Genomic DNA, 26,696 nt, shown 5'->3' with positions numbered 1-26,696 from the left:
AGGAAGGAAGGAAGGAAGGAAGGAAGGAAGGAAGGAAGGAAGGAAGGAAGGGGGGGAAAGGTGACTGGCAATTGATTAAATTTTGTTGCACCTCTTTAATTTACATTTCTTGAGATATTTATAAAGCAGTCATTTCCTAATTCCAGAAGAAGAAAAAAGAAGGGATGCTGCTGGATTATTTATTTATTTATTCAGTGTACTTGGGGGTGGGGGAGTTATGGAATTACTGTAACTGAACTTGTTTTTAAAAGTGTGTGTGTTTGTCATTCACAGAATTCAAACCTGTACAATAATACTAGCATTATTAGTTTGTTTCTTGGGTGATGGCTTACTATCTGTGGAATGAGGATCATTGTACCTTTGGATTTTGACCTGATAAATGACAGTAAAAATCTCAGGTAAACTTGGACATTACTGGTAGCCAATTTTTTTCCTTTACTATCAGCATTTCTTCTTTCCTGTTGCAGTTGTCCAGGTGTTTGTGGACAACCTGGACACAGAATGCTATTTGAAAACACCGAAATTTCTGGACCATGCCAGCAACTACTAGGTCAGAATGCACAGGGATACCATTGAAATCTACAAACTCCTGAACAACTTCAGTAGGAAAGAAGAAACTCTGAAAGTAAACGATGTTTGGCTACCAGTCTTGAAGAACACCAAAATCAAGACTCAGTTCATGTAAATGAACACCACCCAGGGTCAGGAGGTTTCCCCACAGACAATGGATTGCTAATTAAATAGACACATATCCACCTTGCATATCCTCCCACCCTGACGCCTTGCCATTCAACAACAGATCAACATATAGATGAACATGTAAATCATGTCCTCCCGACCAAGGGTCACACAAGTATATATATACCCCACAAATGTCTATGCCACCACCCTCTGAAGATGGCAGCCACAGATGCAGGTGAAGCTTCAGGAATAAATTCGTCTAGAACGTGGCCACAAAGCCCAGAAAACCCACAGAAAATTATGGATGCTGGACATGAAAGTGTTCAACTTCATATTAGCTATTATTGTTTGATACTTTTGTATCAGTGATGTTATAAATTAATTACATTATGCAAAACTGGGCCTTGTTATTAACTACCATAAAGTTGACTTTGACTTATGATAGCCCCATCAATGAGAGTCCTTCAAGTCTCCCTATCATCAGCAGACCTGCTCAGGTCTAGCAGTCTCAGGGCCATGGTTTCCTTGATTGAGTGTATCCATCCGTAATATGGTTTTCCTCTTTTCCTACGGCCATCTGCTTTACCAAGCTTTATTGTCTTTACTAGTGAGTCATGTCTTCTCATGATATGTCCTGAAATCTTATGAATATTATTCAGCCATGCTTTGTATTATATACTTTGATTGCTTTTACTACATCTCTCCTCCCTGTTAATGCTATCTCATTTCTTCTTAGATATTCATTTCCTGAGTAAAACATGGTGTAATTATCTGACTCAGAATGTCCCATTCCTGTCCACTTTACCTTGCTCACCCCAAGTACTGCAATACTTACACATTCCATTTCTTGTTTTACTATGTCTAGCTTCCCCTGATTCATGCTTCTCACATTCCATGTTCCTATAATATGTGTTGTGCTGCTTTCAATTTCCCTTTTTACCTCTATGCATGTCAGCAGCTGAACATAATTTTGATTTGAGTCAGGGTGTGTCATTTTAGATTGTCTTACCATAGTTTGTTTTTAGTAAAAGATACTCAAAAGGAATTTACCATGCCTTCTTCTGCAAAGTACAGCGTGCCCGCGCCATACGCAGGCGCACCATACACGGCCTTGAGCATACGTGCTCAAGCTGCGGGGCGCGCGCGGCGGAAGGGGCAGCGCGTCCCATTCAATTGAATGGGCGTGTGCGCCCGTTGCGCCCCGCGCGCACGCCGCCACCGCACCACCGCGCACGAGCCCCATTGTTTCGATTGGGGCTCAAGCATAGGCGGAATTCGCCTTACGTGGAGGGATCCAGAACGGATCCCCCGCGTAAGGCGAGGATGGACTGTACTAACAAGTATTAGCTATGGTGATGCTTCTGTTGTTTCTGAGAGATCCTCCACCAATGTCTCTGCAAACTCTAAGCTGCTGCTGCCCAGTAGTAGTTTGGCACATTTAGGTGTGATACACACCGCCTTTTGTGCCGTACTGGCACTGATTCTAGGGTTAGGGATTGTGTCGCAACTGCACAGTCCCTAACCCTAGCATGGCATGGCGACATAACAATGGTGGTGCTCTGTGTAGGCACCACCATTGTTACGTAAGCGCCATGTGGCATCCATGTTACATAAGTGTCACATGGCGCTTACATTGTGAGTGCGCCATTGGCACACTTGCAACATCATTGCGGCACCAGAAAAAGAACCTGATTTTTCTGGGTTCTTTTTTCTCTGCAGTGACTGCGCACTGTTTGGGGGCTGTGCCATTCCTGTGAAGGAAACTAGGCCGTCGGAAGGTTGCCGTTTCTTGCCAGTCCATCCCAGGCTGTAGTCTGCATCTTCAAAAAAAGTCTTTCTGACATGGGGGACCTTAGCAGCAGTACTGGTACCATCCATATAGCCTCTTGCCTCACAGCAGCATACAACCACACTATCACAGAAAGGTTGTATCACTGTTGGGAAAGTGGGCTACAGTCCACAAAGGTTTTTACCTAATAAAGCTTGTTAGCTTCTAAATGGGACTAGTCTCTTTGTGATATTAGAAGCCACTTTGAGTCCCATTCACAGAAACATAGGATCAGAGTTGGAAGGTACCAAAAGGGACATCTAATTCAACATCCTGCCATGAAGGAAAACAAAATGAAAGCACTCCTGAAAGATAGTCATATAATCACTGCTTAAAGATTTCCAAATAAGGAGGCTCCACCATCCCTCAACTAGTCTATTCTACTGTCAAACAGTATTTACATTCAGGATGTTCTTCCTAATGTTTAAGTGGAATCTATTGTCTTTTGAGTTCATTGGTTCATGTTCCAGTCTCAAGCTACAGAAAAGCTTGCCACATCTTTATCTATAATGTCTCTGCATATGTTTGAATATCACTATTACGTCACCTCTCAATCTCTCTTCTCCAAGCTAAACATACTCAGTTCCCTAACAATTTCTTGACTAGTGAGATTTATTAGGTATATGGAATTTGATTAAAATATTTAGGTGATAAAGGAAATGAACACATCTGACTTTTCAAGTATAAAATTAATGGATACCCAAACAGTGGCTCTCCACTATAGGCTTGGGTGTAATATTTGAGACCACCCATGAATTGAGACTAGGATTATAATAATAGGTGGGGCCTTATGAGTCCAACTTGCCAACAGGGGGTAGATCTAAGCTATTTAAGCTGTCTTTCCCCCTCATTGGCCTCTTTTGCAAGATTGCATCCCGCCCTCCCACCCTCAGGCCAGTATTGAGATGTTTGGTCGCTTTGGGTCCAGGTAGGAATTTTCTCCCCTTTTCCCGGGAATTTTTGCCTACCTCATACTGTTTCTAGGGATGGGCAATTGGCTTAGGGCAGGATCTTAAATCGGTTTCCCCTGGCCTAAATGGGGGTGGGGGAATGGTTGGTTTGCACCCAGGCACCCCATTGAGGTGAAAGGTCTTGATTGGGCAGCCTTTACGTGTCAAGGGCCATGGAGGCTGCTCGTGAAACAGCCTTTGGGGAAGATATGGGGGTTTTGCCCTCTCGTACAAACTCAAGGGAGTTTGGGAGAGCATGCCTCATATCTACCTCCCTATGACTGGCTGAGGATGCAATCTGAAGATGTTTTCACCCTATGGGAAGGCTGAAGAGGTAGTCTGGGTAAAGACACCTGGCTTCAGCTGAAGGATTTCACCCTCAGTTGAAGTCTCAAAAGTTTAGTTATCAGTTGGGGCTTAAATAGGTTTTAGGTCTAATCAAGGCACATTTATTTACATCCTATTTACGTGTCTGGCCTCTTTATTTCTTGGTGGGGGAATCAAAGACTGTAGGCACTGAATTTTTGTATTGTTTTGTATTGTACTCTGGCATTTCAAGGTCATATTTCCCTTTCTCTTCCCAGGTCAGGATCGCAGTGAAGCCACTTTAATAAAAAGATTTAAAGGTGACGGTGTTCGATACAAAGCCAAACTCATTGGGATTGATGAAGTTTCTGCAGCACGAGGCGACAAGTTATGTCAAGATTCCATGATGAAATTAAAGGTGCTGTGAAATCTTTTACATTTAAAAATTATGCAAGATAGAGGAAGGCAACTTTAAATTGCTGTTATATTGACATTGAATTTGAATATAATTTATTTCAATTCGACTATTTTTTGAAGTGAAAAAAAGCCATGGGCATGTCAAAATCTTACCGAAGACTCCCTCAACAAACAAATTTCTTCTGACTGTAGATGTTTGCCGACCAAAAGAGAACTTGCTTTGTCACCGTGGGTCTTTTTTCTCTGACCCTTCTGTCTAGTAAGTGCTATTTCCAAAGCTATAGCCTTATTTGTGCATTATAGCAGAAACAACAAGGAGTCTTGTGTCATGTGAAGTTAAAGGCTTTCACGGCCAGCATCCATAGTTTTTGTGGGTTTTTTGGGCTATGTGGCCGTGTTCTGGAAGAATTTATTCCTGACATTTCACCTGCATCTGTGGCTGTTATCTTCTGTGAAGGTGCCAGCCACAGATGCAGGTGAAATGTCAGGAATAAATTGTTCCAGAACATATGGCCACATAGCCCAAAAAATCCACAAAAATTATTGTCCTGTGTCACTTAAAGACTGATCTATCTTGCCGTATGCTTTGTGGGCTATAGATCCCTTCATCAGAAGCCTGAAATGTTACTCTAAAAACTGAATTCAGTGCACAGGAAATTCAGTGCTGGTGGTGGGAGGTAGTAGAAAGTAACGTCAGAGTGAAATTAAATGAGTATTATTAGTAATACGGCCACTGTCCATATTCTACATTGCTCATATTTAAGTGTCAACTAATGTCATTGTTACTCTTCTGCATTCAATTTCATTCTCACTTTATTATCTAGAATTCATATCTCCCTCAACTGTATATACTGAGAATATACCAGCAATTCTAGATAGCACTTAATGCATTGGATGAAATGGTCTAGTGTCCATAAGAATTTATGGCATATTAAATATGGCAGTCTTTAATGTTTCTTGATATTTGTGATATTTGTGATATAGGCAATCAGATTTGGCTTCATTAATGTTTCACCAAAATCACATGAAGTTCATTAAAAGTGAGATAAATTGCCTTTACTTTGAATTAACTTTGTTTTCTTGCAGTGATATAATAAAGCAGCTAAGTCTGACTTATTGTATGATAATACAATTGTCATTGGAAAGATAAAGTGCGGTTTAAAGCAGTTTTGTGGAATCTGCTATTAATAAAAGCTGTAAACACTGAGTAGCTAGTAATGGGAAGGGATTTGTGGACTTCCTTGGTGTGTGAGGCCAAGTGATTGCTCTCTTCAGTCCACTTCAAAAGCTAAACTAAAAAATGCTCCTTTCTTTTTTAAAAAAATTGAAAAGCAGGTATATTTAGAAAGGAGTGAAAACATTTGCATTTCATCCTGTTGTTTATATACATGAAATAGACATGTTGGTACTATTATAAAAATAGGGAGAGTCTGCTTTTAGTGCCTTGGAAAACCCAAGTTTGTTTGCTTTTTTTCAAACTATATTGGAAAATTAGATGGTACACACAGAGGGGTGTAAAATTAAAGATAGCACATAGGAGGAATCAAGATGAATGAGTCTATAGGAGCGTGAGGAACATTTGTATGACACAAACCATGGTCTTGCATTCCTTGTATCCTTTATCTTTCACCCCATGTGTCTACACTTACATAAAGATGGAGGGTGCAGTGTAAATCAATAACAACGTATCAGATCCAGTACACACACCGTGTGGTTCAGCAGTAGTTTCATTGCCCAATATTAGTTAGAACAAGTAGTTTCATTACCCATGAAAAGTGTTTTGATTATTTAGTAATGAGTGAAGAATCCATTTTAAAAGGCAATCTTTTTATTGTTCCTGAACAGTGTGTGCCATTTTCCTCTCCATAAGATTCATTTATTTAGAATTTCTTCCACATTCATTGTTTGGTTCCATCTGCCAACAAGTGGTTTGGGAAATTTCTGGCTGTTAACAAGGTTAGGCTTTTCCTCTTTGTCTCTCTCCCCGAGGGTTGCAATTTCCATATCTCCTTGAAGATGTTTAATTCCTGTTGGCATAATTGAGAGAGTTACCTGTGTAATGTTATGAGGTGACTAGAACTAGGAGGAACAGGTGGTGTCACAAATTACAATTGCTGTCTGCTGCTTTTCTATAGGTTTTGATCATGTAGTCTGATACTATTTATTTCTCTTTTAATATTCATGTCCTTCTGGTGAAGCTTTACCTGCTGTGGTGTATTGATTTGTTAGCCTTGCCTAGTGATCTGCTGGGGGTGGGGGCAACCTGACATAAGAATAACTTGACTAGTTATGTTTTGACTCTGAAGGATGAGTCACCAACTGTTCCTTACATAAGGATATACAGTATTATTTCATAGATATGCAGTATGTATACAGAATAATGCAGAAATTTGAGTGGTGGTTTCATATTACTGTATGTGAAGTCTCTCATTATGAGTTGCCAAAGACTGATAGCCACTAGCCTTTGTTAAAATGCTTGACCAGTCTGCTGTTTCCTTGCTGTTTGAAAGCCAGTGAGCCAACTTTCTGAAGTAGCTAAACCTAGACTCCTTTCAGCTACTGGCCAAAGTGGTTGAGTAGTGCCTGGCCCAGTACCCTTAAACCAGTCACTCCCTCTTTTCCTGAGCTCTGTGTCTTGTTTAAAAGAATTATTGTTTAAAAATATTATTAAAAATACTAAGAAGAAGAAAACAACATATTTGATGGGCAATCTTCCTTTAGGGAAAGAAATAGAGGAGGGAGATACTAAATGGAAATATCACATATTTTTCTGTTGCTTTGATTTTAAAACTATCATATGCATGTCCTGGGGGAAGGAAGCTACAATTAATTGAACGTGCAAAGCTACCTGATTATGGCACTGGACTGGAGAGCTACTGTTGACCACTGTAGTGGGATTAGTCATTTGTAAGCAGAACAAGCCACAGTTTGAAAATGTTCCTTCCTTGGATAGACACCAAAAATATTGATTCATTCAAGTAAGGGCCAAAACAGACAACCATATAGGGAAGCATGACGCCGCCCCTTTGAGTGCTGGATCGGGGCCGTGGCAACCGCACACTGTGGCCCCAATCCAGCTTTTTTCCAGCTCAAAAAGAAGTGGCAAAATTGTGCCAGAAAAAGGTGGCTTTTGTGCCATGGCAGCAGCTTTTCAGCACTCCTTCAGGGTGCATCATATAAATGCCTCACCACCAGAGCACTGCACCACTGCCTGCCTTCTTGGCAGGTGGGTGGGTGGGTGGGTGGCAAAATGCCAGCTTGGAGGCGGTGTCGGGGCAGGCATCATCTAAACACCACACCCCCATGCCACCCCCAAGGTGGTGTATTGTGCCGGTCTGTTGGCCCCTTAAACCTATACATCCGAATAGCCCACTTTTACAAGAAATTACTGAATGAAGTCAGTCCAAATAACTGTTTCCATGGTATCCAAGCATAATGCATATATAAAAATCAGCTTCCACTTTCTGAATATCCATGCTAAGTCTCCCTAGTTTTAAATTTACTTTGCTGAACATGAACTAGTAATAAAATATGTCCCCCTCAAAAAACATGCAAATGGAAGGAAAGCATGCTAAGAATTCAATATGTATCAGGAGAATTTTACTGAAGAAATCCTTGAATGAGGAATTTCTTAAATTCCCCTTATCTTCTTTCCCTTTTTTCTGTACTTATCTCATGCTTCTCTTTCATAATCCATCACCTTTTCTGCCCCCTTGCTTCAATCACTTTTAGATCCCTCTACTTTCCAGGATTTCATCTCAGTCAGCAGCATGCCACACACAGTTACTTTTATAACAGTAAATTTGGTGTGGGGTTTCATCTGAACCACATTTACAATATTAACTTTCTTCATAGAACAGAAATGTCCTCTCAGGAACTGCTGAGCCTTTCCCCATGTGATGAGTTACCCAATTGCAGCCTTTCAGCAAATTGTCTAAAACTATTTCATATGGTAAATCACATAATGTAGTCTCTGAATGCTGGAGTGAGTATACTCACCCAGGTTGGCAGTCGGCTCATTCTAGGCAGGAAAAAAATGCTTTGGGTTGGTCCTTATTTAAACAACAAGGTCTATCGCAGCTGTGGTATGCTTTGTTTCTGATCATAATTTATTGTCTGTTCCTGACTTCTCATTTGTCTTTTAACCCTAATTGTTCTATGAACCCATGCTTTGTTTGTAATCCTTCCTTTGAATTTGTACACTGATACAATTTCTTTTGTGGGTTTTTCTATAGCCCTGCTTCCAGGATGAACTTCTGGTCTTAACTGTTCTAGACTATGGCGCATTACAGACCGCCTGACAGTCTGACGCCGCCTCCATTTCTGCCGCCAGGAAGCTGCAGCCTCCAAACGGGAAGGCTTCCTGGCGGTGGAAAAAAGAAGCCACAAAAAGCAGCTTCTTTTCACGCCATGCTTGCGACGCACGAGTGCGCAAATGCGCACTCGTGATATTGCAAGGCAAGGGGGACGTGCGGATGCTAAGCGTCCAGCATGTAAAAATGGCCGTGCCCGTGTGTATAGGGCGCCACCATTTTTAAGCCCCCGTCACTGCTAGGGGTGAGGCCGGTATGGATGCTAGGTCCTCGGCCAACCCCTAACACGTGACGGGGGTGGTGCAAAGGCCCGTGCGGAACAGGCCTATGTTTCCTAGTTTGTGGTCCCAGACTACTGCCTGTACGCCAGGCCTGACACATTCTCTGTTTGCTAAGCAGTTGGAATGCTTAACCAATGGTGTCTGAAGCATTGCTGCAAAGAGCAAAGCAGTAATAATACAGCAGCTGAAACTTACAGGTTATGTTTGCGGTCACAGTAAGCTTAAAATCCTGAGTTAAGAAATGACCAGTATCCAGACCCTTTCCTGCTGCTTCATTTCTCCTTTCATGCAATTGGCAAAGAAACCATTTGTGACCATGTTATAGAAGAGTCTAGAAGATCTCTAAACTCTAGTTTAGAGTTTAGAAATAAGTTTCACAAAACAGATCTCTAAACTCTTTTACAACATGGCCACATAGCCCCCCAAAATTACCAAAAACTATGGATGCCAGCCATGAAAGCCTTCGACTTCGCAAAACAAACTATGGTTTTATATTCGGGCATAGCTTTATATACCATATGAAACTTGAACTATAATTAAATCCTTGCAAATGCATCAGCCTTCAGATCTGGTCTTTCACATCTACTCAATGTGTGAAGACATTTGATTGTAATAAAAAGTGTTTTGTTGTGGTTTTTTTAAATAAATAAATAAATCTGAACCATTTGTTTTCTACAAACAGGGAATTGTTGCTGCATCGCGATCAAAAGGAGAACACAAACAGAAAATATTTCTCACTGTCTCCTTCGGAGGAATCAAGATCTTTGATGAGAAGACAGGAGTAAGTAAAATAATGACATGACAGAACAAAATTGATAATTTTATCTTTCTAACTTTCCTCAGGGTGAGCAGTACCATTGAACTGACATAAAAATCACACAAAATAGATGACAAGATTCATAAGTTACTACTATATATCAAAGCAACAGCCCAAGTTAACTAAGACAGTGGTTTTTTTGTTTAATACAGGAAAGGATTCAGAATAGCTGTTGGGTGCTACTTACAAGACTGGCATACTTCTTTTCTTGTGTGTGTAAAAACTTCAAACTCAGACCTCTTCAGTATTGTTAAGAAAGATAGAAACTCTTTTGCAATCTTGCTGGTAAGAGCAGAAGTGTTGCTAGGCCTTTTACTGGTTTTGTTGTTAACTGCCCTCGAGTGGACCCCATCTCATGGTGACCCTGTGGATAAGACATCTCCATGCCTCCCCCCCCCCCCAATCTTCCCCTGTTCTGCTTAAGACCTACAGATTCAGACCTGTGACCTCCCTAATTGAGCATATCCATCTAGCATGTAGTCCTCCTCTCTTTCTGCTTCCCTCCACCTTCCCCACCTTTATTTTTCTTTTTGAATGAGTCAGGCCTTCTCATGATGTAGCCAAAGTATGGCAGACTCAATTTGATCATCTTAGCTTCTAGGGAGATTTCAGGCTTAATCTGTTCAAGCACCCATTTGTTTGTCTTTTTGACTAGCCACAGTATCCTCAGCACTCTTCTCTGGCACCACATCTCAAATGAATTGATTTTCTTCTTGTCAGCTTTCTTCACTGTCCAACTCTCATATCTATACATGGTGAAGGGGAATGCAAAAGCTTGACAATTCTAACTTAATGCTCAGTTGTGTATCTTTATTCTTTAGGATCTTTTCTAGTTCTTTTATAGCTTGCGTTCCCATTCTTAGTCTTCTGGTTTCTGCTGTCCATTCTGATCAGTGATTGATCCAAGGTACAGGAAATCTTATAATATTTCTATGTCCCCATTGTCTAGGTTGAATTCATGTAGTTCCTCCATGATCATTATTATTATTTTATTTATTTTCAACAGTAAGCCTGCCCTTGCTTTGACCTTCTTTAATAAATGTTCTAAGCCTGCAAAGTCTTATGCTAGTATAAAGTCGAAGGCTTTCATGGCCAGCATCCATAGTTTTTTGTAGGTTTTTCAGGCTATGTGGCCATGTTCCAGAAAAGTTTCTTCCTGACGTTTCACCGGCATCTGTGGCTGACATCTTCAAAGAATGCTTTGCCTGGAAAAATTGGGTATATATATACTGTGTGAGCCTGGGAATGCAGGAGTGATTTGCATGTGCACAGAACAATACACATGCAAATCACTCCTGCATTCCCAGGCTCACACATTATATACACACCCAGTTTTTCCAGGCAAAATGTCAGGAAGCCACATAGCCTCTTCTGCTAGTAGTATGGTGTCCTCTGCATATCTTAGATTGTGAGCTTCCTCCTATTTTCACTTTTCCTTGTTCTGAATCTAAACCTACTCTTCCTATGATATTTTCCGCATACTAGTTCAACAAATGGGGTGATAGAATGCAGTCTTGCCTGACCCCTTTGCCAATTGGGAACTATTCTGTTTCTCCATATTCTGTCCTAAGTACAGCTCTCTCACCAGGACTGTCAGATGTAGTGGTACTCCCATGTCTTTAAGAAGCACCCATAGCTTTTTGTGAACTATGTAGTCAAATTCTTTTCTACATTCTATAAATCACATGCTGATTTTTTTCTGGAATCCCTTGGTATGCTGCATTAGCCATCATATGTTTGCAATGTGGTCCTTATGGAAACCCCTGAGAAACAGTTTTGATTGGAACTGTGGCAAGGGGTGACAGAATTAAACTCTCTTCCCAGTCTCTACCAGGTGCAAGGCTGCTGGGGTGTTAAAAAGGTAAAGATTCTTCCTTGACACGATTGTCAAGTCGTGTCCGACTGTAGGGGATGGTGCTCATCTCTGTTACTAAGCTGTTACCTTCCCACCAAAGTGGTACCTATTTATCTACTTGCATTCACATGCTTTTGAACTGCTAGGTTGGCAGAAGCGGGGACTAGTAACTGAAACTCACTCCATCAACAGCGCTTGGGCCTTGAACTGCCAACCTGTTGATCTTGCAGTCATCAGAGTCAGCGTTTTAACCACTGAACAACCATGTTACTGTGACTGTTATTACATTTACACAATTAGTATAATGGCTAATTGGCCTTTCATTTGTAAAACACAAGATGTTGTGGCTGATTTTTTTTTCTTGGAAAAAAATTGTATGGAATGTCAGATTCCCAAACCTAGATATGCTGAGATTAGTTTCAGTTAATCAAGGGTGTTGGAAAATTATTGCAGTCTTGTTCAAACACACCCCAGTCTTCATTTCATAGAAGAAATTGAGCTGGTATGGTATGTCTGAGAGCCAGTGTGGTATAGTGGTTTAAGCACTTGACTGGAGATCTGGGTTTGATTCCCATCTTGGTCATGGAAAGCTACTGAGTCACCTTGAACAAGTCACACCCTCAGTCTCATAAAACACATGATAGGTTCACCTTAGGGTCGCCATAAGTCAGAAACAACTTGAAGGCACACAACAGCAACAAGAAAGATATATTTGCTTCACAAAAGTCTGGTGATCCCCTTACGAGTTGGATTGTTTGTACACAAAAGTGGGAAGAAGACAGGCAGTTGCCTATTGAGAAGACCACATCTCAAGCAGGGATGAATTCTGGCTATTTGCAGATATGAATAAAACCAGTGTGCGTGAGAGGTTTCCAGGAAAGGAACTGGGAGGAAAGCTTCCCCTCTTTCCTCTGGCGATTTATCATTAAAAGCAAGTACTACATGTGGTGTCAGCTATGGTTTCAGAGAAGATAGAAGTCTAGGAAGAATTTAGGGAAACTATTGAACAACAATATGTAATGAAGCCATAGAAGGAGTCTGTAGCCGAAATCACCAGAGGGAAGTTTTACTTCTGTAATGGAGCCTTGTGGATCTCTTCCTCCCTTTATTTCCAGACAGTTAGTGGAGAAGATAAAAAAAACAGTTGCTTTGAATTTTCCTGGTGAGTGCTGTAAACTGCCACTTCATTACCAAGGAAATTAGGAGACACATTATTCTGAATTTTATATGGAATTTTATATTTAGCATGGAAAATCAACAAATGCTTAGAGATTTGCATGATATCACATTTACCAATACACATCATTGCTCCCATACCCACCCCCATCACTTTGTAAAAGTACCAATATATTAAGTTTACTGCCTTCCCAAGAATCACCTTCTGTTCTGTTACAATGACCAAGACAGGCAACAACATTAAGAACCCATCCATTCTTCATTATCTCTTTCACTGTATATCAAACGTTCTTTGTGGCTGCTGTATTGTTACCAAACTGCCTTCCCTTCGGGATTGAGTTATTATGATGGTATTGTCTTGAAACATTATGAAATATGTCTTGGATGTATTTTAGTAGGGAGATTTTTATTCTTATGTTGTAGGATTTTGAAGAATAAGTGGTTTATGTGTTTTTTTAAAAAAATCAACAGAGATTTTTTTTATTCTACAGAGTTTTACTTAACACTTTATATGATATGATTTTAGAGATCATTTAAATACCGCTAAGTCATTGCATATCTGTAGCTGTTGAAAAAGAAAACAGAATAAAATGAATGATGCAAATTAAGTAGTAGAATCATGAATCTCTACCATTGACTCTTATAAAAGAGTATCACTGAGAATTTAGCTTTCTGCCTTTCTGATAAAGGCATAGTTTGGACACTTTATATGGCTTAATTCAATAAATTGTCAGCCATGTACTATAATAATAAATAATAACAGAAAATGAGGAGAAAGTATAGACAACAGTAAGACCTTGACATTGGGAGAAAAACAACAACAGTGGACAGCAACACGTCTGGTGTGATATTACTGGGGAAAAGTGACTATAAAATAATTATGAATAAAGTAGAAATAAATGTGTTTGTACTCAAGAGAGATATGACCTACATACTTGCAAAGCTCATGTTATCCACATGTTCTGAACAATACAGGCAGAAAAGCTGATACTCTGTTATTTCTTTATGCCAGATAAATACTCCTTTAGTAAAAGAAAACAGCCATGTATCATCTTTTGTATAACTTATGGATATGAAAATATTTGTTATGCATGTTCCTCAGATCTCTTTAAATATAAAATCTACTTGTAGCTTCCATAATAGTGAGCCAATAATTTTATGTAGAAAAAAGGTTAACTGATGTTTTTACCCCATGCCACACACCTTTTGGGGTGATGTTGTAGCAGTTCTGCTGTCATGTGATAAATGCATTCAGTAGTTTCCTGTAGGCTGTAAGCCTTTTAATGGGACATGATAATGTCAGCATATGATCAGAGAAAGGCCTCCATCCTTGTGCAGTGCCTAGAAGATGGCAGGGGCTCTCCTTGTTTTCCCTTCACATTTTTAGAGAAATTGAAAAATCATAAAAGAGTCTCAGTGCCATGCTTTACCTGGAGGATGCCTCCTCCAATGAAAGAGAGGAGGGCTGGGAGGATAAGCCCCAACCAAAGCCAGAAGAGGTTGACAACTCTGTTTTGAGAGAAGTAGAGCCTGATCCATCCCAGTTAGCACCTGCAGATTTGGAGGAGAAACTGGAGTCTCTGCACCCTGTCATATACATACTGATAGAGGAAACCCTGGCAACAGAGACACCAGAAAAGTTCTCCTCTGTCTTAAGTAAATTACACTGGTTAATCAGGCCAGCTTTGCTAATTTACTGCTGGCTATAAAGTAGCTCAGCCAAAGTCATGCTGATGCTGTGATCCAATGCCTCTTGTTCACTGTATGTGATTTTCTTGCCTTCTTGAAACTTTTGACACTATTCCTCTTGCAACTGCCTTCATGGTTTCAGCTCAGGATTGTTTGCAGTATGCTTATGCTTCTGTGGACACTGATATCACTGTATATATGGCTTTTATCTGAACTATAATTACCTTTCCACTGGCTAGTGCCCTTTCTTAAATTTTTTTTAAAGTATTCACAATGTTATACTGTATACAGTATATGTGTGTGTGTGTGTATGTGTGTTAATTATTTAGCTTGATATAAAGTCAGGAATTAGCAGAAATAAAATCAGGCTGGTGGCAAATAGAAATTAGCTTTGAGATAATTAATATTGCATTATTGGATTACCAGAATCGTTAAATTTACAAGTAAATAATGTAGTGTTAATTATAGAATTTGTTCAAATGGTATTATATACTATATGTTCAGACTGTGACACACTATGCAATTAGCTTACACTTTGTAAACTGCTTAGGGAGTGCTTAAGTGCACTGATAAGCGGTATAGAAATGTACTTGCTATTGCAACTGTGTATTGTAATCAGATATTTTGAGAGACTGTGGGGAGTTTAGACTGTTAAATTTGGCTTATCAGGCCACACTTGCAGTGGCCCTAGCCCTGCCAGCAGCAGAAGGGACAATAAAAGCAGAGCAATAAAATTTGGTTCTCCATGTCAGGGCATGGCCTGATTCCCTTTTTTGTTTGTATGAATTATACTCAACTTTTCTTTTTAATGGGACTCAAAGCAGATTTGTTAACCTAATAAAGGAATTACCATGGCCTGGACTTCATGAGTTATGGTAAGACAGAAAGGGAGTTGGTATTCAGCAATACTTGGCAGACTAGAAAAGGTCATCCTTAAAGTATACTATTTATGTAAGAGCTGTTAGACAGTGGAACACACTCCCTTGGAGTGTAGTGGAATCTCCCTCCTTGGAGGTCTTTAAACAGAGGCTGGATGGCCATTTGTCGGGGATGCTTGGATTTGGATTTCCTGCATGGCAGGGGGTTGGACTGGATGGCCCTTGCGGTCTCTTCCAACTCTACGATTCTATGATTCTATGATCTAGCTAAACTTCCTGAAAGGTAATGACATTATAGGATCTCCTAGGTGTAGAGAGCAATAATGTTTTCTGTTGTCATTCCCAGGTGAGGATTCTTGTAAAATCACACCAGCTGTAGGATGTGTTTTCATGAAAGCAAAAGCCAGAATAGTGATTGGCACTTACACATACCATAGTTCATTATCTTTGCTGATTCTGACTTTCTGATCATATCAGATGTATTGCATAAGAACACAGAAGCAAATAGGAAATAAATAATTAGCTCTGATTGATACTGAATTAGAGAATCACCACTCTGCTCACATGCTGTCAATACTCACAGCAATTTGTTGATTAATATGAAATTTGAAAAATCAGCCTTGCCTAAAAACATGTATATCTGTTTGGGGAAAATAGGTTTCAAGGCTGTTTTCCATATATAAATGAATCCTCTACCTAAAATACATTGTGGTCTACATTCATTAGATCTTCAGCTCCATGGCATACTTTTATGGAGATGTATTTTTTCATTTAGGAATGCATAAAACTTTCCCTGCTCATTCCACATTGCCAAAACTTGGCATCAGAAATTCAGAATATGTACTCAGAAAAGTGGATCTGCGTTCTTTTTTGTGTGTTAGCTGGTATTTTAGTTCATATGGGAGTGCCATTTAACATTGTTCCCATTTAAAACTCAGATGTCTTGCTTAAATGTGCACAGTCCTGTTAAAAGACAAAGGGCTAATTACAGTGCCACCTGCAGTAAACAGTACTAATGTAGAAGTGAAAATAATTGAGATAAGTGTTGAGTTATAAAGCTCTATCTGGTTCTCCTTTAGTTAAAACTAACAGTTGTATTGAGCCGAGGATTGGGAACTCTGTGCCTCCCCAGATGTTGGATTGCAACTCCATAGGGCCCAAACCTTTATAGCCAGCACTAAAAAAATGCTTCACTTGTTTCCTTGTTGAAGCAAAGATCACCTAGCTATGAGACACACATTCACCTAGCAATTAGACACCTAACAAATTGTTTCTTTTTCCCCAGATTCATATTAACTGTTCATGAATCTATTCATATTTTCAGGATGCTTAGTAGCTGTGAATATGTAATTCTATTGCCATGGAATGCAAACATGGCTACTTGGTACTTCACCACATATATAATCTTCTCACTCTCAGTTCCCCTATCAATTCCAATTTTGATAAATCAGCTGTCCATTAATCATTTTGCCAAGTTATTGCTTGTTTGTCTAAAATGTCTATACCTGATTTCTCTTGTTTGTCTGTGTGGCTCATACACATTCATCTGACCTAATTTAAAAGAGACAAGTGGTGATTTTTGCATGCTTTGTATCTTGTTGTCTTATATTGGATTTTAATTTATCAGTATTAAAAAAATCAATTTGTAGCCCCAAACCAGCAAATTCTCTAAAAATTGGCATTGGCAGATCTGACTTTAGGTAGATGGTTTTACAGAAATTGCTCCATAATTAGAGATGAAAAGAATGTATTTGGGTTACCCTTAGCATTCTTGCTAGTTCTTTTGTTGTTGTTTGCTTTTATATTTTACTTTCTTGTGTTACAAACACAATATTCATAAAAGAGTATAAATTTAATTTCATTTTAAGACTTAGGCATCTGAGTGCTTCCACTATAGATGTTGTGATATATCAAAAGTATTTTTGGAGCAGATATCATCACCAAGAATGAAAAGAGCTGTCAGTGAGATTTTACTTCACTTCATATTTTAATTCTCCAGGACACTCCAGGAAAATATCCCTCTCCTTATGTAGCATCACTTCAGAATGTTGTGATATATTTCATAGCAATAAAAATAATATTTTTACATGTACAAGATACAAGTACAAGATTATAGAAAGGAAGGTAGGGTGTTATTTCTTTTAAAAAAATATTTCTATTAAAATTATGTAATAGAGAATAAAAATATAATAGAAAAAACAGCCTACATAATACGAAATGAAAAAGAGAGCAAGGAAAAAAGAATAAGAAAGAAGAAAGAATAACAAGAAGAACCAAGAATGACTTCCAATTTTTCTTCAGCTGTTATATCCTAATCTTAATTATACTCTTTGTGGTGAAGTACCAAATAGCCATGTTTGCATTACATGGCAATGGAATTACATATTCACATCTGTTATATCCTAATCTTAATTTTAAAAAAACTACACTGCTTTCTATAATCTTGTACATGTATCTGGTACATGTATAACCATAAATATTTCATTGGTATACACATAAATTAAAAATTAAATACTTGTCTTACAAAGAGTTCATAAAAGGTTAGCTTTCCAGAATCTATCCATTAATAATAGTTTATACTACCAGTAATAACTAATTCAATTGAAACAAAATGTTTCTCCATTCTTCAGACTTCAAATAATAGGGAACTATTATTTCCCTGGAATATAGTATTCAAATGTAGGCAAACCCATTATCTGTCATTACAACTAACCATTAAGCAAATCCATTATTGTATAGCTCCAGTTTTAATTCAACATAAAACTTAATATATTTCACTAAGTTGTTGTTGTTGTTAACTGCCATCATGTTAACTTCAGCTTATGGCAACCTAATGAATGAGAAACCTCCAGTCACCCTATCAAAAACTCAGAGCTGTGGCTTCCCTGACTGAATTTATCCATCTGTAATGCAATCTTCCTTTTTTCTACTGCCTTCTACCTTAACAAGCATCATTTTCTTTTCTAGTATATCTTATCATGACATGGCCTAAGCACGACAGTCTCACTTTAGTTATCCTAGCTTCTAGGGAGAGTTTAGTCTTGATTTGCTCAAGGGCCTATTTACACTTGTCCCTCCAAAATTTAATAAATCTATATGCTCTAACACTTTCCATGTCAAGCCTGTTGCCTGTGTCTGCTGTTCCCTCTGAGAAACACATGGCAAACTATTGGGGAGGAGAGGTCTTACCTGTTGCTGCTAGGAAAAGCTTAGAAGACTCCTCTAATGTGCAGTGCTTACATGTAGATCTCATTTTTCTAAAATGCAATCTTGATAAATTGCCTTTGATCATTTAATTTGTTCTGCCTAACTTGGTGCACGTCTTCTTGATTTTCTGATTACTGAAACTCCACACACACACACCATCACCACCTTCTTTTTTTCTATTAAAGTTGGCTACCAGATTTGAGACTCGAGACTTGACTAGAAAGTATTGTGCAAGGACTTGAGACTCAACTTGAGACTTGAAGGTAGAGACTTGAGACTCGACTTGAGACTTGGTGTAATATACTTGAATACATCACTGCTATTTTCTTGTATTTTGTGTTCTTGTACCTGAATATTAGAGCACCAACGTGGGATAGTGGTTTGAGAAATGCAGCAGGGTATGAATTGTCACTTGGCCATGGAAACCCACTTGGACAAGTCACACTCTCTCATCTTCAGAGAGAGGCAAAGGCACACCCATGAACAAATCTTGCCAAGAAAATCCTGTTGTATGGTCATTTAGGGATACCATAGGTCAGGAACAATGTGAAGGCACAAGACAACAACAAACCTGACTATCATAGCCTCCATGTGGATTATCTATGGCTCACAAACATCATGCTGTAGATCCATGAATCTTCCACTGATGTCTCTAGTACATTTCCTGAGTGCCCACTCCTTCCAGTGTCCAGATGATTGGCAATGAGAACAGCTGTGGAGCAGAGCAAATAGCACAATCTTCAGCTTTTGCAGTCCATAACTCACACTCTTAACCACTATTCCATACCATCTCTCTGTTTCACTTGGTATGGCAATTTTACACTGCATGGGAAGTTTTCAAAGAGTTTGTCTTCAGTGCATCTGAAGAAACCATTTTGTCTCAATGGTGCTGTGGCTCTTTGGTTCTTTGCCCCCTCTCCCCAGCTTCCATTTTATATTGCAAGTGAAAGATTGGGTGCATGCTTATGCTGCTGTGACAAGAAAGTACCCACATGCAAACACAAGTCATTATCATCTCTCTAAAAGGTCATTGAAATAATTTGCATGTCTAAGCAAAATCACTTTTCAGTGTTTTATTAAATAAACTTATTTAAATAATTGTCTATCATTAAACTATTTTTCTTTGCATATTTCCAATACATTATCCACACAAAATAGAGACAACGTCTTAATTCAGTGTTTTCAATTAGCAAACCCATTAAATATTTTACAGTGCATATGATTGACTTTAATGTTACCAGAACGTTTCAGTATTTGGATTTTTTCAGTCTACCAGAAATGGAACAGACCAAATACCTGGGTATGCATTTTTATTTTATTTTTTGGCAAGAATACCTCAACTCAGAGCAACCAGGGTGGAAGAGCTCCCCTTATTATGTTGGCATCTAAGGTATGTATATCCCAGACAAATATGCCAAGTACCATTTACTCTGTTCACTCACTTGCTGGTATAATTAGTCCTCCCGAGTCTTCTCAAAAAGATATAGCTGAGTTATTGAAGAATTTATAATTCAAGGATGGTGTATACATTTATAACCTCACTTTGAGACTGTAAATTCAGTGAATTAACCTCTGTTTAAATTGTTTAAATGGATTTGTTGCATTTTGTAAATGTAAGTATATTGAACATACATAAGAATTCCAACAGAAATTTAAACTTGAGTAAATATTTTACTAACATTTGAACATACTCCTTTCCGGATATATTGAAAACACTGGAGTCAAAGTGTCACATAAGAACACAAAAGATGTAACACCAAGTCACACCACAGTCCCATACAGGTCTCTTGAAGGCACAAAGAATACCATATCACATTAAAAACAGATGGATTTATTATGGAATAACTTTTCATTGATTTGCTTTGTTATGTTCCCTCAAATTGGCTTTGGCTTATGGTGACTCTAACATTGAAAAACTAGCAAGAGCACCTGTTATTAAGAGCCCTGTTCAGGTCCTTCAAACTTGAGGGTATTGTTAGAGAAAAAGATCTTTGGGATTGTTGATGTCTCGTTCTGCCGGTGGTTCTGAACTGGTACCAACTGGAAAGTAAATTCCACACAGATTTTCACTCAAATGAGGGTTTATTGACTTTGTTGCTATTTACACTTTGCACAGCAAGCTACTATACATCTATACTCTTTCAGAGTCCATGCTAGAAGCTTGAATGTGACATCAGTCTTTGTTCTCTCACAAGATCAACCTTCCCACCAAGTGGACACACCTCTTTCCCATGAAGTCACCATGCTACACAGAAGCATAACAATAATACATTTGTTTATATTATGTCTCAGCACATGTCCTTGAAGACTTGCTCTTCCAGGCCTAGACTTTCTGGCCTGCAACAGGAACCATTTTAAACCTTAGTTAACCATTGACACATCTGAACATTTTCAATACAATTTAGAAATATATTTTAACAGGTATAGCTTCCATAACTGAGTGAGTCCACCTAATCTGTTCCATATGCCTCCAGTTTTACCAAGCATTATCATATTTGTAATAATTTGTGATGTCTCATGAGATCTCCAAATTACGACAGTCTCAGGCCCGTTACAAACAGGCACAAAGTACGTCCCCAGGACGTATTAGGGTTAGGAAGGGGCATCACTTCCTGACGCCTCTAACCCTGATACGGACTGGTTCCGTACAAAATGGCAGCGCCCGTTCCACACGGGGGCCGCCATTGTTATGTCACGACCATGGCGCCTCCAAACGAGCACCGGGGTGCTCTTTCGGCGGCCTAGGAAGGAGCTCCGTTTGGAAGCTCCTTTCAGGATTTGCGTTGCTGCCGCAGCCTCTACACAACTGCGCCAATGACGCAAATGAGAAAGGGGCCAAGCGGCCCCTTTCTCTTGGTCCCCACCGCCATCGGGTGTCCTTGGGGCATGAAGCCCCAAGGACACCCCTTTCCAGGCCGCGGGAAAGCGGCCTTTTGCCGCTTCCCCGTAGCCTGGAAAGCGGCGGATCAGGGCCTCAGAGGCTGCCGCTGTGGCAACTGAGGCCCCGATACAGCAGGGAAAGGGCCAGTTACAGGCCGCCCCAAATGGGAGGTCTGTAACTCACCCTAGTTTGCTAATTTGGCTTTTAATGAGAGTTCAGGTTTGAATTGCTCTAGCATCCATTTACAGTTGGCCCTTCCCTTACACGGGGGATCTGTTCCAGACCACCACTTCCGTGTAAGGAGAATTCCTTGTATGCTTGAGCCCCATTAAAAATAATGGGGCTCGTGCCCACGGCACGGTGTGGCATACACATGATGGGCGTAAACGCCATTACCCCTCCTGAAGCGCACCGAGGCTTCTTCCAGCACAGCTTTCAGTATATGCATATGCATATATCATGCCTGCATATGACGCGGGTGCACTGTATTTGTCTTTTTGACAGCCCATGGCATTTGTAATGTTCTCCTTAATGGTCCAGTTCTCTTTGTATGGGCCATCTTATATCATTATAGCTTTATCAGTAGCAGCACTCCAGTTGTGGAACTGCCTTGCAAGAGAGCTCAGGTTGGCTTTGATCCTTATTTACCTTCTCACAGACAGTCAAAACAAATAGACTTCTTACAATTATTTTAAACCATTTTTTCTGCTTTATTTTTGTACAGTGATCACTGGTGAACAGAAATTATAGTTGGCATCCTATTACAATGTATTAAGTTAGACTTAGGGCATGGTAATTGCTTTCTGTATTATTTGCTATTGTGCCATGACCACAGTTGACCCTGAAACCCACCTTAAAAGGCAGTCAGAAATTCAAAATGATGGAGGTCTGTGCTGCTGCTGAGCCAGGATAATATGATCCGTTCCCTCTGACCAGTGAGCAATGCTGCAAGGAGCAGAAGCTGAGACATCTGCAGGGACTTGTGGTAACTCTTTGTTGCAGGGTCTCTCACTGTTAGGAGGTGACTTGTCATGTCACCCTGCAGCATGCTGCTTGGTAATAGCACAGACCTCTGTTGTACCATGCAGCTGACTGGCATTTAAGGGACATTTCGCTGGTTGGATAGAGGCTATTTGTTTGAAACAGGACCTAGTCTGATATTTAAATATTCGAGGGATGTAAAGAATATTCAGAAATGTTCTAATGGGTGATGTCAGTAGTTGGGTGTCATCAGTATACTGATAACACCAGTCACCCATATTTGATAACCCCTCTCAGCTGTTTGATGTATAGGTATACCTGAGTTAACAAAGCAGATGTGTTCCTGGGCATTACTTTTTTTAACACAAAACTTGGTAGCAGGGGCAGAAATAACATGGAATGTGTAGGGATCAGTTCCTACACCAGAAAAAAGAAGAAAAGTTGAACATGTTGAAGCAAACATTTTATTCAAAACTGTGAAAAAGGAGGAACGTGGTGAAAATATAGCAGGCCTCTAGAACTGCAGGCTCCGGATCCACAATTTTGAGCAATCACAGATCATCACAAGCCAGATTATTAATGGTGAGTGTATGAACATCCACACTTCAGTGTGTCCATGTTCATGTCAGCACCATTTAATAATATGGGGCACAATTGTCCATGTTCTTTGCTATCTGTGAGGCGGAGGCAGGGAGGGCAGAACCCCTGTGGATTCGAAGGGCCCACTGTATATAAACTGATGCATGGAGCAGAGAAGGTAGAGAATATTATCTCACTTGATACATACCTTGAATCAACTGAAACTAAATAATGGGCGATTCAGGAGAGATAAAAGAAAGTACTTCTTCACTTGTGTTAAACTGGAAATCACTGTCATAAGAAACGGTGATGGCTGCCAGCTTGATTGACGTAAAGGATGAATTAGAGAAATTGATAGACAATAAGGCTGACATGATTGTTATTAATTAATCAATCCGATATCTGAGGCATTATGCTGCTAAATGCTATTTGCTGAGGAATATAATTAGGAGGGTTCTGTTATGATTCATGGCTGCCTGGGTCTTCCCATGAAACAAAATGATGGTCTAGATGGGCCTTTGCTGTGATTCAACAGGGCTCTTATCTTTTTGTGTACACCTGGAAATAATAGTAACAAATAAATATGAATGAAAATGTCAGTCACATAAATTAAGCATTTCCGCTGTGAATAAAAAGCAATCTATTAATTCTTGACCCAGTTTGAATGTCAGCACTGCTGCCCTCGTTTCAGGGTGAGTTTTTTGTGTACTAAATTGGGAATTATAGTACTGATGCTGAAGAATGCAATCATAACATTAAAAACTGATCAATAAAATCTTACAGGCCGAAAACAGATGGCCCTAAAGGGGTGGTGTCACACTGCGCACTGAATCAGGACCATGGTAACTGCATGCCGCAGCCCCAATCTCGCCTTTTCCTGGCGCAAAAGGAGAAACCTGCTCCTTTTTTGCTCCAGGGAAAGTGTGTCCCTTTCGTGTTGTGGCTCTTCTCCACACCTGCAGTGTGCAGCGCCTGGTCACTGTGCTGCAGGAGGGTTTCCATGTGCCCACCATCTGGTCGGGTGGGCAGAGTGAGGCCGGATTGGGGGTGGAGTCAGGGTGTGTGGTATGTGGTCACCACGGCCCCCTGCCACCCCCAAGCTGGCTCTTATTGCCAGTCTGTTTTGCCCCACAGTTATTATGACTTTTCTTTTCATCACCTGCTGCTCATACCACCATAGTGGCGCAGTGGGTAAATGCCTGTACTGCAGCCACTCACTCAAAACCACAAGGTTGCGAGTTCAAGACCAGCAAAAGGGCCCAAGCTCGACTCAGGCTTGCATCCTTCCGAGGTCGCTAAAATGAGTACCCAGACTGTTGGGGGCAAATTAGCTTACTTGCTGTTCACCGCTATGATCTTTGGAATAGCGGTATATAAATAAAACATATTATTATTATTAATAGTTTCCTGCCTACATTTTAACTGCCAAGAGAAAATTAGGACAATGCAATCATGGACTTTTAAAGGTCAAAGTTTTGAGGAAGTATTTCCTAAATTTCAACTACCCCAATTTGTAAGGAACAGTCCTGATTGATTCTCTTCTATCTTATTTTTCTCATCTCCTTTTAAAATGCCATAGGCAGGATACAGACCGCCCAAAAAGGGCAGTCTCCCGCCACCCTGGTTTGCACCACGCGGCTCCGTCACGGAGCAAAAGGAACCCACAAAAAGTGGGTTCTCCTTGTGGCGCCATTGTGACTGCAAGGCGCCAATGGCACACTTGCGGTGTCACAAAGGCGCCAGGACGTGCGGACGCTATGTGACCATCATGTCAAAATGGCGGCGCCCATATATACAGGGTGCCGTATTTTGACGCCTTCATCACGTGCGAAGGGCAAGTTGTGTCTGGAAGCGCCGCCCCTCGCACGTAACGATGGCGCCCCCTAGGGCCCATCTGTACAGCGCTTGAGTTTCTTTTTCTTCTTTCCAGTTTTCCCATTTGTCCTCAGCTTAATTCAGTTGCTGCGAACTGGGTTCAAAAATGCAAAAGTAATTTGTAGTCAATAAATATCAGCAGGGGAGAGGAGTCAACAGAGCCTTGCTGTTCCCTTTAGGATCAGGCAAAAGCAACCTGCTAGACACTCTCTTAACTTGTGTGTTCTTCCTCATTCATAGCTTGTACCATCTTGAGCGCCCTCTGATGTTCTTTGGCCTCACATGTCCTGGTTTTCACCTGTGAAATGTCGGAGGGCATTGTATTTTGGCAGAACTGAATTATTGCCACCTTAGTGTTTAATACCTGTCTTCTTTAAACACATTTGACACCAAATAAGCTTGTACCAGTCAACCCTTGGGTTATTCTGACTATGTTGCAAGGTCAGCTGTCAAAACAGTTTGGTGAATAAAGCCCTGTAGAATGCTGCTAAAAGTTAGGTGCAGACAGAAAATGTGTTTGCAAGAAGAATGGACAAGAGTAGTTCTGTTTTAAAATGAAAGAATTTATTCTTTAAATAGGAATTATTCCTGAAAAGGAATTTATTCATTGGCAAAGTCATATACAGATGCTTGAAGAATTTGCATTTGTAAATTTATTTATTTAGAAATTCATACTGAAGTTTACTGCTTTTCCATTCACCAAAAGGTCCCTCAAAGCAACTAGAAATGAAAATGACTGAAATTTTATATAATGTTGTGCCTTAAATGTTGTTTAAGTATGAAGCGATTTCCCCATTTCTTCTCTAGTGCACTTGGGATGGAAGGCAACAGCATTAGAATGCAGGAGGAATGGGAATAATTTGTATTTTCATGGTTGTCAAACTAAACGTATTGCTGATGATATCTACTGCAAATAGAGACTGGATGATTTTTAAAATAACTTTCTTCCATCTCTTGTAAAGGGGTGGTGGTGGGGAAATTCTAAAGTACAAAGCAATAAAATGCCCTGAGGAAACAGGTTTCACTAAGAAGAAAATATTGCCTGTTAACAGACACATTGATAAATCACGTATGATATGGGACATTTTTAACAGGCTTAACTTGGTAGTCTGGATATGGTAACCTCATCTTAAGTTAGCATCTATGAGCAATATCCAGCTGGTCCAGTCCATTAAAATGATCTTAAATATCACACTTTCTTTCTGTCTACACACACACACACCAAACGTAGCCATGTTAGTCTAGATAAAACATTATGCAAAGGTGTGTTGTCGTACTTTTGAGCCTAACTGAAAAGAAAGAAGCTGGTAGCATGAGTCTACTTCCGCATGTATCTGAGGAAGTAGACTCTAGTCTACGAAAGTTCATTCTACCGGCTTCTTTATTTCAGTTAGTTTCAAAGGTACTACAAGATCCTGTTTTATACCAACTACTATGTGTGGTTAATTCAGGGTGAACTTTATTTTCTGTGATTTTGAAGATTAGAATTCAGCTGTTAAATGATGCAAGACCCATAGGATTATTCTAGTGTTGTGTTCTCCACAGAATAAGAATAAAATGCTGGGGATTAGTGAAATTGTTGTTCATAAAAAAAAAAGCTTTAAAATTGTTCCTTAAGCTAAAAGCCATTCAGGATGGTCAATTTAAAGATTATTATTATTCTGACATAATATATTAGAATAATTTATTTTAAAATTGCCAGAGTTAATAGTGTTAATACCACAATTTATGGCTGGAATCATGTTCAGGTCCTGAGAGCAATGAGAGTTGGGGTGAAACAGACTGCCCCAAAGGGCGGCTTGAATAAGCCCCTGTGAAAGCTTGATTGAGGCCATGGCAACTGCACACCACAGCTCCAATCCATCTTTTTGCCAACCCAAAAAGAAGTGGCAAACAGCAACTTTTTATTTCAGCCTAGCTTCAGTGTAAGCAGGCGCACAGTGACACTGACCACTAAAGTTAGGATCATCCAGGCCCTGGTA

General features: G+C 39.9%; 1 protein-coding gene across 10 annotated transcripts in view; it reads left to right on the top strand.

Annotated features, from left to right (window-relative positions):
- DAB1 (DAB adaptor protein 1) overlaps positions 1-26,696 on the top strand; it is a 416,141-nt gene that overhangs the window by 299,911 nt on the left and 89,534 nt on the right. For all 10 annotated transcript variants that reach the window (XM_042464067.1, XM_042464076.1, XM_042464077.1 and 7 more), the window contains exons 3-4: positions 4,044-4,183; positions 9,459-9,557. In XM_042464067.1, coding sequence (XP_042320001.1) covers positions 4,044-4,183; positions 9,459-9,557 — 239 coding nt within the window. The remainder of the gene's footprint in view (positions 1-4,043; positions 4,184-9,458; positions 9,558-26,696) is intronic.

Source organism: Sceloporus undulatus, chromosome 4 (genome assembly GCF_019175285.1).
Source record: "Sceloporus undulatus isolate JIND9_A2432 ecotype Alabama chromosome 4, SceUnd_v1.1, whole genome shotgun sequence".
NCBI lineage: Eukaryota > Metazoa > Chordata > Lepidosauria > Squamata > Phrynosomatidae > Sceloporus > Sceloporus undulatus.
This window is presented reverse-complemented; position numbering and strand designations above follow the sequence as displayed.